Genomic DNA, 20,910 nt, shown 5'->3' with positions numbered 1-20,910 from the left:
ATGTAATATGTAATTAACTTCAAATGTTCTAAGGACCAGAGAGGAACCAAAAGAACTGGATCCCATGTTTGCATAAAGGGGTCCATATTGTGACCTGATGAATTCAAATGCTTACCTTCCTGCAGATCATTTGCAAAGTTCATTTAACTTCATTCAAAATGACAGGTTAAAATATGTTCTTTTTAATACCTCCAAACCCACCACCCATAAGAATCATAAGATAAACAGTACAAAACACATCAATTCACACCCTCCTTCTCTACCCTGTCCTACACGTGGCCCACTGGTAACCACAAACCTTTTGTCCATATCATAGAAAGGGTACTGTAAAGTACACAGTCTTTTTGAGACATTTTCCCATTCAGCATTGTTAGTAATATTCAGTCTTGTAGTATATCCCAGTTCAAATTGAAAGTAGCTTTGCTGAATCCAAAGAGGTTGCTTACAGCTGCTCCAGCTGCTGCTGTTAATAATAAAAATTCATTAAGATGCTGCTCCTATTAGCACTGAGTCTACTGGAGATAAAGCAGATCCAGTGTGAGACCTTTTGTTAGCCTGGAGACAGCTCCGTCAGTCAAGCAGCAAGGATCAGGGAATCTTTCCTAGGGGCACATTTTCTTGGGACTGGTACCAAGAAAGGTGCCCTCTTTATGGGCTCTTATTCTTCATCCATGTCCCAATGGACTATATTAAGTGAAACTGAAATGCCATTCTGACTGGGTCTCTTTACGCAGTTTTCCAGTTGCGAATTCTTGAATCTAGAATAGACAGACTTACTGTTAAAGGCAGGTATCCCAGGTCAACAGACTGGCATCCCAAGGCCTCAGTCTCTACCTTTCCATGCAGAAAAGCATAATCCATAGATATTGTGAGGCAGGATATGATGTACGTGGACATGTATTTCACCTCAGTCTGAATCCTGGCCCTGTTGCTTCATAACTGTACACCTTGGATAAATCACTACCCTCTCTATGCTTCAATTTTCTTGTGTAAAATAAAGGCAACAGTATCCACTTTATCTTGTAGGGTTGTTAAGAGCATTAAATAAGCCATTGTACACAAAGCACTTCATACTATGTGCTAAGCACTGCTCTATATCTGTGTAGTAGTATTTTATATACATAATAATATATATGTTAGCACATGTATTTATATCTATTGAGACTATTCAGCAAAAGCTAACCTAGCCTCATGGAAGCCCCTCTCTGTAGCTCCTGGTTATTTCTCTTAAAACCTTTGAATAAATACATGTATCAGGACATATCACCAATGCATGATCTTCAGCCATGAACTACAATGTTGGGTACAAGACTAAGACCACAAAATCTGTCGTCTTGAGGTCATGTCCAAAAGCAGAAAAGATCGAAAACCTCCTGGAAAAGAGCTGTCCTCTCAGCCTAGTTTTCCCCCTCAGAATGTGGTGACCTCCATGACCCTAAGGGCTTAGGCCGCTGCTTCTGAGGTGGGAAGCAAGCTCTGGGCGCTCTGATCTATACCAAGCATCGCTGCACACCCACTGTCAGTTATAATAAGGACTTGAGAGAACACTTTCCCAGAGAAGTGACAGGATTCGCCAATACAAAGCTATAGGCTGTGGCAGTCCAAAACTACTTTCTAAGCACCAGTAGAAAGTAGTGACATGGTACTGTTTTATCATCCAGTTGAAAGTAAAATATTGACCAGAATGAGATTCTCAACCCATAGAGGAAATCAACACCATTAACCATGCCTCCTCCTCCAATATCTATGAACCCAGTCCTACCAAGACCCAGAAAACAACAACAGTGTAAACAACATCCATACTCACTTTATTTTTAAACAGAGGAGCATGTACCCAAAGAAAGAGAAGACTAAGAACCATCATGGGGGCTTACGCTAGTGATCTGCCTTGACCTTCCGACCTCAGAATGCCTCGTGACCCAATGGCCATGGGGATGGAATAGCCCCTTGATGTACATACACTGGAAAGGTAAACTCCCCCTTCCCTCGAAATAGAAGGGAAAAATGGAGACAAGTCAATGAATCCCCTGGAATATTGCCCCAGAACCCTTCCAGGGATAGGGTATGACTGACCATCAGTCCACAAATGGAAGTGGGAGGGGAGGTAGGAACAATGAGTGGTGCTGAGCAGAAAATAATCCCGGATGATGTGCATCCAGGACCAGGATACACTTTTCATTAGAATGAAGGGAGCTGACAAAGCCCTCAAAAAGATAGAGGCAAAGAGCACATTGGTTAGAACATTATAGCCTAACAGAGGTGGGGCTATTTCCCACCATTACTGTAAAATAACTGTAATCAAAACACATACAGGCCTCTTTAATGGAGTTAATAAAACTACAGCAGATTGAGAATCAGGAGTAGAGGTACTAATCCCAAAGGAAAAACTGGGACAAAGGGATCCATGCTGACAGGACTTTATAGCCCAACTGTGGGTTCTCAGAAAGAAGCCCTGGTTCAGAAATGACAGCAAATACCCATGATCACTATATGGGGCTGAGCCCAGGTGAAAGTATCTTGAATGGCTCTCCTAACCCAAGATTATCCATATTCTTTATCCCCTCCAGTAATGTGTAAGACCAAGAAGTGTGGAACACTGGAGGTGGACATCTGGTTTTTATTTCTGGGCAATCTCAATAACTTATTACATCTCACAATTTTCGTGGGAAGGGAGGGGATGGCAGAGAACACAGACATCCTGTCTTGCACTGCAGGGCATGGAAAGTAGTAAGAACATCCAGCTGTGATGGGCAGGAAGTGGCAAGGCAACAAGATGCCTCATGCCTGGGGTGGGAGTACGGCCAGCAGCCCTTCTGGCCTGAGTTCACCTCCTCAAGGGGAGGTCTCCATGGAATGACCATGATTCCCAACATGGCCAGAAAACCCATCGATGCCACTCATGGGGCAGATGATCAGAGGAGCTGCGCTCTTCCCTCCAGAGTAACTCAGGCTGAAGTAGGGCCGGACAGGCCCACAGAAGGTAGCATGAGAGAAAGTAAAGGTGTGACACCTCTCTGTCACGTTGTAGAAAGAGACCTCGCCAGCATCATAGTCCAAGAAAATCCCCACCCGTTGGAGAGGGGTCCGCAGGGGGAGGGCAGTCATTGGGGAGGTGAGAGCCCAGTATTCTTTCCCATACCACAAGGACACTGCCCAGAATCCATTCTGGGGGGCCGAGGTTACCCCGCCTTTTCTGCACACTGAGTCTTCACAGACACCTATGGTCCACTTGGCTTTATCTCCCACCTCTACCTCCCAATAGTGTCTCCCAGCGATGAAGCATGGAGAGCCCAAGACACAGGGAAACAGATTGAACCGCTCAGGGTTGTCAGGCAGGTCCTGCTGGAGGTAACTGTACCGCACTTGCCGCAGGTTATCAGAGAGGATCAGGCTGGGGTAGGCCGTGTCTGGGTCCAGAGTCACATCCACTGCAGAGAAACACAGGGGCAGAGGAGGATTAGCCGAGCACCAGGACAGCCCACTCTGAACACCCAGCTTTTCTCCTATCCCTGAGAAGAGAGTAAGAGCTCTCCAGCAAAGACACATTCATTTTATACATTCAAGTCCACCCTGAAGCAGACATTCCCAAAATTACTGTTTGGCTTAGCTAGTTATCTCATTTAGCTAGGATATATTGGAAGTACTGAAATTTTTACCTCCACTTGCTTTTCCACATTTTAAACCACAATATCCGTTATAAGCTGAATTTAAGGTTTTCTTAAGTGTATGTCCAACCCCTTAATCCGAAAGCCTCAGGGGCCGGAACTTTACAGTATTTAGACAGACACGGTGTGGTGTAGCACTCTACAACCAACACTAACAGATCTGCTGTGAAACATACAGATATTCATATTATGTCAGATAAAGACACTAAATAGTGCCACATGCATCTGACAATCATGTGGTGGTTTCCAGTTTTAAAATCACTGACCTATTCTCTCACTTGTTCTTCATATCTTGTTCAGAAGAAAGATTCCCTAACATTATCTCTCTGAACCATAGTTCAGGTAGGCTGACTGTCTCCCACAAAAGGCTCATGACAACTGGTGGAGGTGACCAAGAACCTCAAGGCACGGTTCTTGGTTCAACAATCTGTTCACAACAGTTGCCCATTTATTCCCTCATGTCATGGGTAGACCTCATACCTCCAACCAGACATTTAACTCTAAGGGTAGGTCAGTGCCTTATGCTCTTTGGTTCCCTCTACTGTACCCAGTGCAATATTAGGAAATGCAAGACATAAGCAACATATTCAATCTTGAAAGAATTAAATATGGATCACAACCAGGGGACATTAATGACAGAAGACCTGCTGTTTGTAGAGTCTCTCTGTTCATGATAAAGAAGGAAATGGCAACTTGTTCCAGTATTCTTGCCTGGAGAATCCCATGGATGGAAGAGCCCAGCGAGCCCCAGTCCATGGGGTTGCAAAGAGTTGGACACGACTGAGCAACTAACACACATGTTGTTTGTCCATGAAGAAGATCCCATGAAACAGAAGGTGGTCAAGTGAATACAAACCTCAGATGAGCTTGAGATCATAGATTTAGCCACTCTGTGAACCTCAGGTGAAGGTGATTGTCAAGGGGAGGGAGAGTTTCAGCTCTAGATCTGAGCCATAGAGAAGGGATGATGGCAGATTTTTCCTAGACTTTCCCTAGCTCTCAGAATAAGAGGCAAGTTCAATCTTTTTGGAAGGATGCTTTTTGTAAACCACACACTGCCCAAGGCTGGGTGGGCACAGCAGTGGACCAGTGTACTAGCAGTGGCAGTGCGCTAATTTTTGGAAACCACAGTTTCAACTCTATAATCCTTCCTAGCACCTGAATTCAATTTCCTCATATTTCAAAGGTCCATGTTTTCAGATCTGAGGCATTTGAGGAAGCAAATATTACAAACACATAGAAATAACAAATTTTTGTGATTGTTATAATTTTTTAAAAAATAAATGTAACCTAAAGAATTCAAATTAAGGCACTTTCCAAAATCATTCACAATAGTAGTTAGGTTGATAAGGATTTTTACTCCTTTTTCCAAATGGTTTTGTCTCCTATCACCCACCTGAGTATAACTGGGCCTCTCTCAATTCTGAAAAAAACAAAAGAGAAAAGAAGTTATGGAAGTTATCTGCGATTTGTAGAAAGTACCCAACAGAAGGAGCTTTAGGAGTCATCATAAAGCAATGGTTTCCATTAGAACCCCTGCTGTCAGTCCTGCATTCATTTCTTCATACAGCATTAAGATTCCATCTTCCAGCCAAGAGCTCAAAGGGAAGAGGGGTTGGGAACTTTGAGCATAAAGATAACACAAGCTCGGCACTGGAAGCATATGGGGTCAAACTGAGGCAAGATTAAGGATTCCACTCCTCAGTGGGTCAGCTGGCTCTGCAGGGAGAGACATGGTTCTAAGTCCACATCATACATAACTCTTGGATTCATAAGCTACCTGTTCTAGGGGATGTGTGGTTCAAGTGACACCCACTACCAAGCTGGGGCAAACTACACCATTTACAGTTGACAAAGCATTTTCACAGGTATGTTCTCAATGGGCTACTTAAGTGCAGGAGAAGAGCAGGAAAAATAAAGGAGAGTCAGATCAAGGAATGTCGTGTCTGAGCTAACCACTTTTGGTATTAAGTGTTGTTGTCCCTGTTCTGCTTGTGAGCATTCCCTAAATCCATGTTGCCAGATGTGAAAAACGTATGTATCTGAAAAGATGCCATACAAATAAAGTTTTATATAGAAAATTATAAAAATTATGGGGACTTGTAATTTATAGTAAAGATGAAAAGTGATTAAGTACATATAAGGGTTTCAGATTATATCAAGCTGCCTAGGAATTTCAGCATTTTGGGCTGAAAACAGCCATATGGGCTAAGGCTTCCCTGATGGCTCAGTGGTAAAGAATCCACCAGGAGTGCAGGAGCCGCAGGTTCAGTCCCTGGGTGGGGAAGATCCCCTGGAGGAGGGCATAGCAACCCACTCTTGCCCTGAGAACCCCAGGGACAGAGAGGCCTGGCAGGCAACAGTCCACTGGATCACAAAGAGTTGGATATGACTGAAGTGACTTAGCATGCACGCATATGTGTTATATGCTTATAAGTTACCATGAGCAGAAAATGTTATATTTGAAGAGTGCCCTTTTAATACCTAGAATACTTTGTTTAATAAATATACATGAAGGCTCCATTCTAGAACGCTTCAGAAATTGTAAGTAAACCTAATCCTTACAGCCTTGTAAGGTAAGAGCTATTATCTTCCTCATTTTACAAATGAGGAAAATACAGTGTAGAATGCTTATCAGGTGGCAGAGGTGGGCCCAGGACCCAGGCAGCCAGACTCCTGAATCCCTGTTCCTACCCAGGTTCCTGCCCTCGAGGTGTTGCCTCAACCAGTGATGCTCAATTCTTCCTCCTCCCGGTCAGTACGAGTGCCCACATGCAGCAGAAACTCGATAAATTATAACTATAAATACTAGCTAAAATGGAATATAGCTAGAATAGTTTCTCTTAATTCTCTTTCTCAATTAAAAATAATTTTTAAATAACCAAATTAATTCTGCATTAATTGTTGGATTGTATATTTTCCTCTTCCATTAATGTAGATTGAGAAATGAGTGTATTTAGTTAAAAGACTTCAAATTGGAAAAAATTAACAAAGCCAAAAGAAAGATGTGAAATATTAGGGGAAGCCAGCCATTTCCCATTTCCCATACTCTGGTGCAGATGTTTATCTTTCCAGGAAACTTTAACATCAAAAGTCCATTAAGTAGATAAATTTACCTTGGATTTTCTCCATATCTGACTGCATTTTTTCTATGGGGAGAAAAGAAGATATTCAGTTTGCATTCCATTATCTAGCTGGAAAACACTTCCTCTCAGGCAATACAGTTATTCAGAGCAAAAACCCTCAGAGATCCCTCTTCTCACATTACCTGTGAACTGCTTCAGACTCTCAGTCAAGAACAGACACTTCTGAGCAAAAATGTGGATTTTCTCTTGCAGGTCTGGAGGTGTGATCCAGGGTTCCGGAATCCTGATTCTTTCAGCCCTACGTTTAAAAAAATCCATAGTGAATCCCCCACTCCCACCCAAACTTCTTTCAGGGTCTAGGACAAAGCCTGGGCTAAACTGGCCAGTCAGTGGGTTGGTGGACACTCTAATAGGAGCCAGTAGAGCCCTTTTCCTATTCTCTTCCTAGACTGTGATCCTCTGGACCAGAATAGGGGAGTCATCTTACCTTCATATTCTCCCACAGCATTAGCTTCTGGCTTTTCAAATGGCATATGCCCTCAGAAAGATTCACTGAATTAAACTGAATATAAGCCTGACCTTGCCAGAAAGCACTAGATTCCATGATCAAGTCCTTGATATTCATGGCAGGCAATGACCCATAACCCTCAGGTTCCCAAATATGGAAAGAATGACATTTTCAGACAGACGGGTACTCTCTGGACAATATCCAGTTACCCACCTCCCCCTCAAAGGGTCTCTGGCAAACACTGACTGCTAATTACACACCCAATATCCCTTCTCTCACCTTCCAAATTTTACTGGGTTCATGCCTGCCTAGTCTGAATGTGACTAACCTCTGGCCAATGAGAGCTAACAAGTATCTTGCACTAATTTGAGAAGTCTGCTTAAAAAGGAATGGAATGTGACTTATCTCTTTCCTACTGGTTAGCATTCTAGGAAGTTTCTTGGGCTGTAAGAATGAGGAGCATAGCTTATGTATGGCAGAAGAGTAAATGGAGAGAAACCTGAGAGTCTGATGATAATCACTGGAGCCACCAAACCAGCCCTGGGCTAGCTATCTGCACATTTCTTTAATGGTGGCAGAATGTTTTAGTTATGTTTAAGTCAAGTCAAAGATTAAGTCAAAACTTTTTCAGAGTCAAACCCGAACTTAACATTCAAAGATGCTAGAACCTAAAGGATCTATCTCTGTGTTAGTTCAGAACTAGACTGACACCAAAAAGTAAAAGCAGCAAGTGAGGGCAGTATTTGTTAGGGCCAGTTGGCAGGGACTAGTACCAGTTCTAGCTCAGTACCATCCCATCTCAGCAGCCCTCAAAAAGCTCAGCTCTATCAATAATTCTATTCACAAGGCCCTTCCAGCCCATCTCCTCCTCCAATGCTCTCTCACAATCAAGCTGCACTTCCTCTGAAGGGTTTTCACCCTTCAGGGTTTTACTTAGCTTCAATGTTCAGTTTCCTCAAAGTCAGGCTTTACCCCAGTAGGCATTCCTACAACAAACATTATATTCCCCAAGGTCTATCCCATCTGTCCTTGCCATCTAACACTGAAAACAATTTAATTGTGGCTTCTTGCCCATTCTGGGCTTTTCCCGCTTGGTCATGTTCCAACTTCCAGGTAGCTCTTCCTCACTGTCCATCTGATGATACAGTAGAGAAATAATAAAAACAAGAGCCAGAATCCAGGTAACTCATGACTCATTTCTGAGCTGGTCACACTTTTCTTAGCCTGTATTTTCTCCATTACAGAAAAAAGAGAACCAGAAACAAAGACAGAGATAACAAAAGAGAAAGGATTCTGAAACAAAAACTATAAAATACCCTTGCACTTTGCCCGAGGCCCTGTGCCTCCACCCTCTCCACAGACGTGTCCTCATAGACTACCAGCACCTTCTCAAGTGGGCCCCCACTTCACTCCTCACCCTCAGTATTTGTCAATAATTCCTTAGTTTTACTGAGAAGAGCTGCAGTCCATCTAGTTCTTTGCACACTAGTGACTCAGTTCGGGGACAGACAGGATATGTGTCAAATTTGGTAAGATGTCCTCAGGCTCTGGGCTCCTTCCAGAGTTTCTAAGTATGAGGGAAAGTCTACTTAGGCTTGATTTAGCACTGGGGAAAGAGAAAACTGTACCTGCTCAATGTGTCCCCGATGTCCTACAAGAGAAAGGAAAATGAAAACCATGAGAAATCATTTATAATGTCAGTTTTCTCTCATAGATGTTTGTTAGAACTGAGCTACAGGCTGGCCCTCCTGGGCAAAACCAGGGAGACAAGGAGCACACACTGTGTAAAACCTGGGCAGAGGAAACTGGGATACACACTATTTGTTATTCCAGCACCTTCCTGCATTCCCATCCTGCACGCTGGTCAAAGATCTCAAGATTTCAAATCTACTAACTCAAGCATCTCACTCTTGGACCACAACTGCCTACCTGCCTGCCCAGCTTGCTTTCTTTGACCTATTATTGTGTGTGTGTGTGCGCTAAGTTGCTTCAGTCGTGTCTGACTCTTTGTGACCCTATGGAGTGTACCCTGCCAGGCTCCCCTATCCATGGAATTCTCCAGGCAAGAGTAGTGAAGTGGGTTGCCATTTCCTCCTCCAGGGGATGTTCCCAACCCAGGGATTGAACCCATGTCTCCTGCACAGGCAGGCTGATTCTTTACCGCTGAGCTACCAGGGAAGACCCCGATATTGCCTTAATACAGGCTAATTATTTTTAAAATATCTCTCCACTTGGGTTTCCCAGGTATTGCCCCATGATTAAATTCAAGCTTACATTATGTCTCCTTCTAAATACTTGATATTTACTTTCTTTATTGGTGGTATGTTATAGCTACTATTTTTCCTTTTGTAATTAAAAAGTAATCTCAAATGACATTTTGAAATTAACATTCCAGCCCTTATCGAACTCCCTCTCAGATTTAGCATCTGTAGATAATTATTGTCTAAATTACCTTTCACTATGATAGCTGCCAAATGATCATTTTCTTGCCTCAAAATTCCTTGTACATTACTTAGTCGACAGTCTACTGGAAGGAAGAATTTTCCCTTATTTATTATTAGTATGGACCCATCAATTCCTACTTTATTCAATGGGTTATAACTCATCACTATTCTTAATTATTTCGGTGCTCAAAAAATCTGAGACTTGGTCAGAGAATCTGTCACTTTTTTCCTATCTCTTCTCATCCCATTCTCCCCATTATTATCTGGTTTATCATTCCAGTGTTTCCCTTGCAAATACCTGCAGATACATGTATTTTCTAATTATCTCTTCTTTCTTACACAAAAAGCATAATCTATATTTTGCACTTTGATTTTTTTCACTTCCCAATACATTATAGAAACTCCTCTGTATCAGTTATACCATAGGTATCTTCCTTTTTCTTTTTTTATAGTTGCGTAACATTCCTCTGTGTGTGTGTTCATACGTTAAAATACAGTTAGACAACAGTGGCCATCTTGCCCTGTTCCTGACCTTAGTGCGAATGCTCTCGTTCTCCACATTAAGATTCAGTTTACTTTTCAAATGACTTCTACCATGACCACTCTCCCCCGTGGAGTCCACAACTTGCCCTCTTCTTTCTCTACTTTTCTTTATCATCTAGTTTTGATTTCATGGTCCATGTGTTCAGAAATATTCTCACAAATACCTTAAAAAAATAAGCAAACCCATGGTTGCCACTGGGTAGAAAGGGATGAGGAGTGACTGTTTAATGGGTATGAGGTCTCCTTCTGAGATGATGAATGTGTTCTGGAACTATACAGCTGTGATGGTTGCATAACATTAAGTTTACTAAATGTACCAAGTTGTACACTTTGAAATGGTTAAAATGGTTAATTTATGTTATGTATTTTTTATCATAATCAAAAAGCCAGAACAGGGGGAGTTCCCTGACCGGTTCAGTGGTTAGGATTTTGTGCTTTCACTGCCATGTACCCAGGATCAATCCCTGGTCAAGGAACTAAGATCCTATAAATAGTGTGGCCAAGGCCAAAAACAAAAAAAACCTCTCACATCTTGCAAAGCCCTAATCCTGGATGAACCCAACTACCAGCTTTCCCTAGGCCTGGAACCAGAACAGTCACAATCATAGAATGCAAAGCCGGGACGGGAAAAAGTCACACAACTGGACAAATTCTGATATAAACTGACGTTCACTGACCAAGTAACTCAATTACGTCTTGCAAACCAATTTGCTTTCCCATACTCTGAAACAGTAATTTCAGAACTTTCCCACAATCCTCAAACTCATTTTCTCTAACCCCTGCTCAATGGCAGCAGAAGAGGATAGAAGCCCAGACGTTTTTGCTACCAATCCTCACAACCTGCTGCCATCTACCTGTCCCCACCCTCCTTTCTTCTTATACAACAGAGGATACTTCAAAGCTAAGTCCCTTCTACATGCTTCAGTACCCTTCCTTCTGCCTTCTCAGAAACAGTGCATCAGAGATGAGTTCACCCTTAGAGCTTCAGTAAATTTTCTTCACCTGAATCTTTACAACAGATGCTCCTCTCCACATTTTTTTTTCCCACATTTTTTAAAAAGATATGTTTAACTGGTTTCTTTAAGCATCCTCTCCCCATAAAGCCCCACAATTCGACCTCATCTCCAAGTATTTTCTTTATGTCTCTTTCATAGCCTTATTTATTGAAATAGTCATTTACTCTCACATCTTCCATTCACTCTGTCACTACAACTTCTCCTCATGTGGCTCCTGCCCAGACTGCTCCACTCGGGCAGCTCTATACAAAGTTTATCAAGGATGCTCATGTTTTTAAACCAAATGGATCTCAGCCTTCATATTATTTCACCTCAACTGCATTAGACTCTGTTGTCCACTCCCTCCTTCCAGAAACATTCTTCCTCCCTGATCACATATTGCCTCTCTGGTAAACTGTTTCCCCTGCAAGCTCTTCCTTCTCTCTCTAGCTATTAAATAATGGTGTTCATTAAAGCTCAAGATTAAGCCTTCTCTTTTTAATCTGAAGTAGGAGTTGGTGAACTTTTTCTAAGAAAAAGGCCATACAGTCTCTGGCACAACTACTCAACTCTGGTGCTACAGATAATACAAAACAAATAAATGGGCGTGGCTATGTTCTAATAAAAATGTATGGACAATGAAGCTTGAATTGTATGCAATTTCACATATCACAAAATAACAAACGTTCTTCTGATTTTTCTTCCCCAACTATTCAAAACTAAAAAACACAATGAGCTCGCAGGACACAAGTGGTGGGCCATAGTTTCTTGACCCTAAACCCATCAGCCTCTTTTTAATGGCAACACTGATGATACTTGTTTGTTCACTTCTTTATCATATGATCTCGACATCAGAATTTAAATTTCAGGAGAGCTTATTTATTCACTTAATTCCACTGCTTGACCCAGAACAGAAAATTCATATGCACTGAATGAACAAACAACAAACAATCAGCTCATTTCCTGTGGTCTTGCTGGGCTGGGTCTACTGCAGCTTTATCACCCATACAACCAAGATTAAATCCCAAGACTGCTTGGGCTGACCACTTCTTGTGGTACTTGTTATTTTGTGGTTGTCATAGTGCGCACATACATGTTACAATTATAGGATACTGGGATGAGGATAATCTTTAAATGACATGTGGGCCAAATTCCTCATTACATGAGTAACTGAGTTCACTGAGGCCCAGAGAGGTCAAGAGCCTTGCCTGTGATCAGACCTCTTATCAGTGCAGGACAGGCTTGAGCAGGACAGGTCTTCCTTTTGACCTTTCCACGACACGGTGCAACTGACTGACCCAAGTTGGGCCAACCAGGGCTTCTATTGTACATTTCCCTTCCAACATGCCCTTGCTACAATCAGAGTTTCAACAAGGGAGTAGGGGGCCCTGGATACTGCTTGGCAGAGCAGGAGCTGTCTTGGCAGGGGGCTTTCAGTCTTACCTGCAGGAGCTCCCTGGTGGGTTGCTGCTGCTTCTCTTCCAGCTGGGCAATCAGGTTGCTGAGGTGGGAGATGTTGCAAGAGAACTGAGTGATGGCACCATTGATACTGTTGTAGATGGCCAAGTCTAGCTCCTCAAGACGGGCCAAAAGGCGATACTCATGCTCCTTCAAGGAGTGATACAGCTGCTCAAACTCCCAAACAATCTTCTCCCTCTCCATCTGGGTCAGGCTCTGTGTAGACCACAGGGAAGGGCAGTGAAGAGAGGAAAGGCTGCTTCTAGAGCCCTTCACATTTCTCCCCTGTCTATCTACCCTAAGACCTCATTATTTCATCCCAGTATACTAAAACAGGCATCTTGTTCACTCACTTATTCTTTTCCAGTCTTTATCGACTGGATATACAATGGCAGAGAACTGAATTACTCCAGTGATAATCAAGGCAGTCTGAAAAAAAAAAAAAAAAAAAGCCACAGTCTCTGCTCTCAAGGAACTCAGTCAAGTGAGAGTCAGGTTCATGTGATACATGTCATCATGGCTAGATAAGCAAAAGTAGGGTGACAGCATTCAGTAGAAGTTGATATAGTTCCCAGAAGCAGTGTTCACAAAGAGTCTTGAAGGATGACTAGAAGTTCACTTTATGGTCAAAGAACGGGAGATCTTTCCAGGCAGAAGAAATGCCATGGGCCAAAGAATGGAAAGGCAAATGATGGGGTCTGGCTGGAGCACATGAGTGCTTGTGAAGATGGCAGATAAAGTAAGAGATGAGAAGCCTGGAAGGACTTCACTGCAAGTGGGAACCACGAAAGGCTGTCAGAGAAGTCACACGATCAGATGGGTGCCCTGTGGAGGATGGTTTGGAACATACAAGCAAAACTTCTACAACAATGCTCACATAATAACCTTGATTAGTTTCCTTAAACCTTTCACATGTAATCCATTCCCTCAATCTGGCCTTCTGTCTCACTGGCTTTGAGCATAATTCTCTACTGGCACAGTTTGTTTGCCAAAGGTTGTCTGTCCTTCCTTCACTTGTCCCAACTGAGGGACTCCACAAAAGCTTATTTCGGAATAAAGGGTCAGCAAACTCCCGTGTTTACTCCCTTGGAGTAAAATTTTATTGGGAAACAGATCCACTCATGTAAATGGTGTCTTTAGCTGCTTTTGAGCTACGACAAGGGAGCTGACTGGTTGTGATAGAGATAGGGGCCACAAAGCCAAAAATATTTACTCTCTAGTCCTTGACAGGGAGAAGGCAATGGCACCCCACTCCAGTACTCTTGCCTGGAAAATTCCATGGACGGAGGAGCCTGGTAGGCTGCAGTCCATGGGGTCACGAAGAGTCGGACACTTACTGAGCGACTTCACTTTCACTTTTCACTTTCATGCATTGGAGAAGGAAATGGCAACCCACTCCAGTGTTCTTGCCTGGAGAATCCCAGGGCTGCCATCTGTGGGGTTGCACAGAGTCGGACACGACTGAAGCAACTTAGCAGCAGCAGCAGCAGTCCTTACAGAAAGGTAAGGGACTATTTTTTCCAGAACAACCACCCTCTCCCCCAAATATCCTTACCACAAAGGCCTTGGGAAACTAGGAGAAGGGAACAAAGAGAAAAGTTCAGAATAGAATCATTGCCAAGAAAAAGAACATTCCAGCAAGAAGCAACAGTCAAGTTTATGGAAAGCCACTGTCAGCATCTGTCTGTAGAACAATACAAAAGGCCACTAACCAACGCCCAAGAATTTCACCTGGATCAACCCTGGTCTGCACAAAGCTAGCAGATTAAACTTTTGCTAGGTCAGATCTCCAGGGGTTTTAAATTTGACTATTTCATCCTTTTCCCCCCAAATGTGGGAGCCCCTTGGTTCTCCAGGTGAATTCCCAACTGCCATGTAAGGTTGTTCCACCCGTACCTATTAAGTTCTGGGTGATCTGACTGCACAAGGTTAAGGGAAGTTTACAAATCTTACAATATAAAAGAGTGACCAACAGAACTGATTATCTGTGAATTCCCAGGAACCTCACCAAGAGTTCAGCTCGCGCCTGCTCTCCCTGTGCCCTTCGCCTCTTCTTTAAGTCTTTCACTCTTTTTAGGTGGTCCAGCTGGTTCTGGATTTGCTCCTGAAAAAGCAAAAACAGGTGTACAGTTCAAGATAAGGCAGGCCTTAGCACCAGTGTGACTCTTCTGCTTATCACCTGTGCAACCCACATTCATGATGCCAAGTTCTTGGTGACAGCCTGTCCTTGGATCACACTGCCATCACCGTGGCACCACATCTCTCCTTTGGTAGTTTGTATCTTTAAGTTTGTATCTTAAATGGTGGGTCACCTACCTGCCTTTGGAAGGATACCACATGGCTTAGTCGAAAGGTGAATGGACTGGAAGGCTTTAGTTGTCGAGCTTTCAGGGACGGGTAGGGAGAGAAAAGGACTTAACTTCTCCTATTTTCCCCTGGTGTGACATGAGCCAACACCACCTTCTCAACCTACTAGAGTATTCAGTGTGAGTAAAATCGTAATTTTGAAAGCACCATAAATGTTCAGTGAATAACGTTGCATGAATGTACTCACATTTACACATGTACATAATTGTGTGCATGTTCTTGCAGTCCTCAAACACAGATTATGTGCACGCCTTGAATGTTGTCTTACAACTGTTTTATATTTAATACTTTATTCCCATGTTATTGTTGAGCTGTGCCTATCTGTTGGTTCACAAGGGGATCCACACAGCATTTTATTTCACTCAGTCTTCATAAGTCTTATCTCCTATGAGTCTCACAATGGTTAAATGATTTAGGCAGTAAGGAACTTGTTCTTTTCCGGGAGGTTCTAGAAGAGGACGGAGCACAGGGAAGTGCTGGGGGAAAGGAGAGGTGATGGGTATCTATTTGATGTGAATACAGCCAGGCAACGTCCGACTGTGTTTTGTCTGAGATCATCTAGGAGCCAACAGGAATGCGAGCGTCTCTGAAGCTTGTCGCTGCGTACGTGGTTTTACAGTTATCTTATATACAGTCAAGAGGGGTCTCCATGGGCCGTCACGTATAATGTGCCCGTGAGAGGGTAAACACAGAGGCACATAACGCAATGAGGGTGGGGAGACTTCTGGCTTAATCAACAGCTACAGGTTTTCCTCCCAAATCTCAGTGCCCAGGCTCTGGAGCGGACAGAGGAAATGACGGCTGTGAACCACACGTCCGGCTCAGCCATTTTCTAGGCGGAAAAAAGGAAGCCCCTTTGGCTCTCTCCTCCCTTTGTCCGACTCGCGCTCCGGCCCCTCCCCGGCCCGCGCGCCCGGCCCTCACCTTGAAGCCCTCCACCGCCTCCTCGAGCGGCAGCACGCTGTGGCCGCGGTGCTCGCGGGAGCGGTCGCACACCACGCAGATGGGCATCTGGTCCTCCTCGCAGTACAGCTTCAGGGGCTCGCGGTGTTTCTCGCACACGCCCATCTCGCCTCCGGGCCCCGACGGCCGCTCGGTGCGCAACTGCTTCACCAGCTGGGTCACGTTGGCCAGGTGCCGGTTGGGCCGCATGTGCCGCTGCGGGAAGGTCTCCCGGCACTGCGGGCACGACACATTGGTCTCCGCCGCGCCCCAGCAGCGGGCGAGGCAGGCGCAACAGATGTTGTGGCCGCAGTCGAGCATCATGGGCTCCACAAAGTACTGCAGGCACACGGGGCAAGTTGTCTCCTGCTGTAAGCACTCGGCCACGCTCCCGGAGGCCATGGCGCGGGCCCGCGGGGGCGAAGGGGCATGGGCCCCGGTGCCCAGCCCAGCGCGGAGCCCAACTCGACTGCGCTCCCTCCTGTCCGCTGTTTCTGGGCGGTGCGGAAAGGCCAGCCGGGCTGACGGAGGGCGACGCCTCCCGGGCCGATCCCAGACGCGCCCGCGCGCTGGAACCGCGGGGTGGCCGGGCCTCTCCCTGAGCCGCTGCGCCCGGCGGAGGGAGTATGGGGGTACCGCGGCCCCACCGAGCCCAGCGACTATGCGAAGGGACAGCAAGATCGCCGCCGATCGGACTCCCGGAGCCTGGCGCTCAAAACACGCAGGACAACGTGGCCGCGTCGGAGCGGATCCCAGCGGCCGCGCAGGCCCCACCCCTGCGCGAGCGGAAGGGGCGGCTCGGGGGCGGGGCTTGGGCCGGACCTCCTGCGTGAGGCTGGAAATTCCGGCCTCAGGCCTGGACGGTTTCTTTCACTGGGAACCCGGGAGGCCTCGCCGCCAGCGCGGGGGCGGAACGCGCGGACGGAAGCTCCTTGGCTGCGGGGTCCTAGAGGCAGGCGGTGTCCGGGGCGTGCGGCGGGGTCTGTATAACCCCTGCCTGCCCGCTCCGGGCGCCCCCGCCGAGCCTTGGGCCTTGGACCTGGATCCCGGGTCTTTTGTTGGGTTTCCTCTCTGGTGCCCAGGCCTCTGCCGCGGCGAGAGAAAGCTAGCTTTGTGTTGGTGTGGGAAGAAGAGACATCTGGCTTCCCCGGTAGGCCAGAGGGCTGGGAGTAGCCGACTCAGCCCCACCCAGTCTGTGAGGAACTTTATCAAACAACCCCACTGACCGGCGCTCGCAGTTCTGTTTCGTAAAAGAAAGGCTTAATTATTAGATGAAAACATTTCTGTGACAGAAACAGGCAAGCCCAGTTCTGCTACTTCCTACTGTGCCTAAGCAAAGTGGTCTACCATTCTGAGCTTCAGTTTCCTCTCTGGTGAAATGGGAGTAATTATACCCCAGCGAAGAGGGAGACTTCCGTACAACTTTTTAACCCTAAGGAGGTTTACCATTAAAATAAAAAAATACCCACTGCCTAGAACTGTACTGAATAGAACTTAAACATACTTGCTCATTAATAAAATACCTACTGCCTAGAGCTGTAGTGAATAGAACTAAACAGGCCTGCTCCTTCCCAAAGTATAGGGGGAATGATAATCCACAGGCTGTTTTCATTATCCAACAAACTTAGAAAAATTTTGCGTTGTTCGCCTATCCCTACTTTGGTGTTTCCTGTTTTCCTTTGCTATTTTCTCGATATTGTCCTTCATCCTCTAAATTTAATTGAATTTGGACAGCCTTGCCTGTCTGTGTTTATTTTAATTTCCATTATTATATTTTGAACTAAGTGATTTCAACAATGTCAGTTTACAAATCTTTTTTAAATGAGTTAGTAACTGGTTGAATGTTACCTATTCCACCAGTTTCCTTGTTTATACGCTTTTTCTGTAGCCTATTTACACAATGTTTCAAAGAAACTGAGATCAGATACTTCAGTAACTCTGTGAGGACAGAGACTTCTCTCCAGACCTCCTGGATTGCTGTTATGCCTTGTATATAATTATATGAAAGGATTTCAATATTTATTGGATTATTAGGCTAAAAATTAATGGTTCCAGGGTCACATTCTACGCATACTTCTTATCTTTATCACAGTTGTTCAGTTGCTAAGTCATGTCTGACTCTTCAACCCCTTGGACTAAAGCACACCTGTTTTCCTTTTCCTTCAGTATCTCCTAGAGTTTGCTCAAATTCATGTCCATTGAGTCGGTGATGCCATTCAACCATCTCATCCTCTGTTGCCCCCTTCTCCTGCCCTCAATCTTGCCCAGCATCAGGTCTCTTCCAGTGAGTCAGCTCTTCACATCAAGTGGTTGAAATATTGGAGCTTCAGCTTCAGCATCAGTCTTTCCAATGAATATTCAGGATTGATTTCCTTTAGGATTCACTGGTTTGATCTCCTTGCTGTCCAAGGAACTCTCAAGAGTCTTCCCCAGCACCACAACTCAAAAGCATCAGTTCTTTTTCCTGTAGTTCAGTCGCTCAGTTGTGTCCTACTCTTTTCGACCCCATGGACTGCAGCATGCCAGGCCTCCCTGTTCATCACCAACTCCTTGAGTTTACTCAAACTCATGTCCATTGAGTTGGGTAAGAGCGTTAATAAGTAAACTATTGGGAGGGTATTGGCAAACTGTAAGAGAATCTGATTTGGAGTGTTTAGGAGTGAATACATGAAAGAAAATTTGGACAGACAATACTGATAAATTTGGTTAGATAAAGTCATGAAAACAAAACAATGGTGATAAAATTGCTTGTGGAGGACAGACTCTGTGTCTGGGAGGAGGTTCCATTGATGCTTTGCGAACACAATTTACAAATGACAAATTGATGGTGCGGGTCATAGTAAGGTAATAGCAACTAGGAGGACCCATCTAGAGACTAATGCAATAGTGACACAAGAGGACATTAGTAGAATAAGAGCTGATAAGGAACAGAGGAATGGGCAGGTAGGCTAGAAAAGAATCAAGATAGTCAGTGCCATTCTCCTCAGGTATTTCTAAGGAAAATGAAGGTGAAACAGGCAAGGAGGAGAGAGGCATCTTAAGACAGAGCAATAAAGAGGTGTATAGTAGTGAAGTATGCAGGAAACAGAGAGGAGAGTAAGACATTTGATAAAGGAGAGGGATTTGGGGGTAGAGGATGAATTGGAAGATTGGGATTGACATATATACACCATTGATTCTATGTGAAAAATAGATAATTAGTGAGAACCTACTGTATAGCATGGGGAACTCTGCTCAATACTCTGTGGTGACCTAAATGGGAAGGAAATAAAAAAAAGAGGATATATGTACATGTACAGCTGATTCACTTTGCTATACAGTAGAAACTAACACAACATTGTAAAGCAATTATACTCCAATAAAAACTTAGAAAAAAAGAAAGAGGGATTTGCTTGCACTTTGGAAAGCGATAGAAGTTCTCCTTTTCAACAAGTGTGGCTTTGTGGTTTTCTGACCATCTCCCAGCAACCCTACCAAAAGAGAACCCATAGGGCAAACTCTCAGAATGGACTACTATGGATCTAAAGGAGGACTGAGAATAAGAGGAGGGGGGGGAAATTCAGGAAATTTTTAAAGAATAATTGATTTGTACCAATTCTTCCTCTTATTCTTCCAGGTTGATGGGGAAGGAGAGACAACTTTTTCATTTAATAAGTACCTATTAAGAAGTTATTATATATTGCACTCTGTTCATTAAAGCACAAAATCTTTCTAGATCCTGCAAGGTGATACTAGTATCATGATCTTCATTTTATGGCTGGGGAAATTGTTAACTAAATTGTCTAAGATCACAGAGTCAGTGAATGACAGAGCCAGGACTGGAATCTGGGTAGACCAGCCCCAGAGAGTAAGTTCTAACCATTACAATATGTGTCCTCTCTAGCTGTCCCAGGTATCTGCTAGACAATTAAAAAAAAAAAAATCCAATACCAGTATTGCTGTCATTTAGTTCTTTTAACAACATTCCCTGGTGTAGGTTATTGCTTCTAACAACCAGTGTGAAGGGTCCTAGATCAAAGAGCAATCTAAGACAAGATATAGGTTCAGTTCAGTTCAGTTCAGTCGCTCAGTCGTGTCCGACTCTTTGCGACCCCATGAATCGCAGCACACCAGACCTCCCTGTCCATCACCAACTCCCGGGGCTCACCCAGACTCACGTCCATCGTGTCAGTGATGCCATCCAGCCATCTCATCCTCTGTCGTCCCCTTCTCCTCCTGCCCCCAATCCCTCCCAGCATCAGAGTCTTTTCCAATGAGTCAACTCTTCACATGAGGTGCCCAAAGTACTGGAGTTTCAGCTTCAGCATCATTCCTTCCAAAGAAATCCCAGGGCTGATCTCCTTCAGAATGGATTGGTTGGATCTCCTTGGAGTCCAAGGGACTCTCAAGAGTCTTCTCCAACACCACAGTTAAAAAACATCAATTCTTCAGTGCTCAGCCTTCACAGTCCAACTCTCACATCCATACATGACCACTGGAAAAACCACAGCCTTGACTAGACGGACCTTTGTTGGCAAAGTAATGTCTCTGCTTTTTAATATGCTGTCTAGGTTGGTCATAACTTTCCTTCCAAGGAGTAAGCGTCTTTTAATTTCACGGCTGCAGTCACCATCTGCAGTGAATTTGGAGCCCCCAAAAATAAAGTCAGCCACTGTTTCCACTGTTTCCCCATCTATTTCCCATGAAGTGGTGGGACAGGATGCCATGATCTTCGTTTTCTGAATGTTGAGCTTTAAGCCAACTTTTTCACTCTCCTCTTTCACTTTCATCAAGAGGCTTTTGAGTTCCTCTTCACTTTCTGCCATAAGGGTGGTGTCATCTGCATATCTGAGGTTATTGATATTTCTCCCAGCAATCTTGATTCCAGCTTGTGCTTCTACCAGTCCACCGTTTTTCATGATG

General features: G+C 44.4%; 1 protein-coding gene and 1 long non-coding RNA gene across 4 annotated transcripts in view; one reads left to right on the top strand and one right to left on the bottom strand.

Moving 5' to 3' along the window:
- The window catches only part of LOC109576650 (uncharacterized), a 35,139-nt gene that overhangs the window by 3,536 nt on the left and 10,693 nt on the right, over positions 1–20,910 (top strand). Inside the window, exon 3 of one of the 3 annotated variants that reach the window (XR_011563287.1) lies at positions 19,625–19,776. The exons of the other annotated variants lie outside the window; for them this stretch is intronic. This is a non-coding gene — a long non-coding RNA (uncharacterized lncRNA). Of the gene's footprint in view, positions 1–19,624; positions 19,777–20,910 lie in introns of those variants that run through there. 3 annotated transcript variants of the gene reach the window in all.
- Positions 1,788–16,793, bottom strand: TRIM27 (tripartite motif containing 27). Its single transcript, XM_019985263.2, has 8 exons — positions 15,991–16,793; positions 14,708–14,803; positions 12,685–12,915; positions 8,888–8,910; positions 6,934–7,049; positions 6,782–6,814; positions 5,062–5,088; positions 1,788–3,428 (listed from the first exon to the last, which is right to left on the bottom strand). The coding sequence occupies exons 1-8, from the start codon at positions 16,408–16,410 to the stop codon at positions 2,833–2,835; spliced, it is 1,542 nt and encodes a 513-aa protein (XP_019840822.1). The 5' UTR covers positions 16,411–16,793; the 3' UTR covers positions 1,788–2,832.

Source organism: Bos indicus, chromosome 23 (genome assembly GCF_029378745.1).
Source record: "Bos indicus isolate NIAB-ARS_2022 breed Sahiwal x Tharparkar chromosome 23, NIAB-ARS_B.indTharparkar_mat_pri_1.0, whole genome shotgun sequence".
NCBI classification, from domain to species: domain Eukaryota; kingdom Metazoa; phylum Chordata; class Mammalia; order Artiodactyla; family Bovidae; genus Bos; species Bos indicus.
Note: the sequence above shows the minus strand (reverse complement) of the source record. Positions and strands in the feature narration are given on the sequence as shown.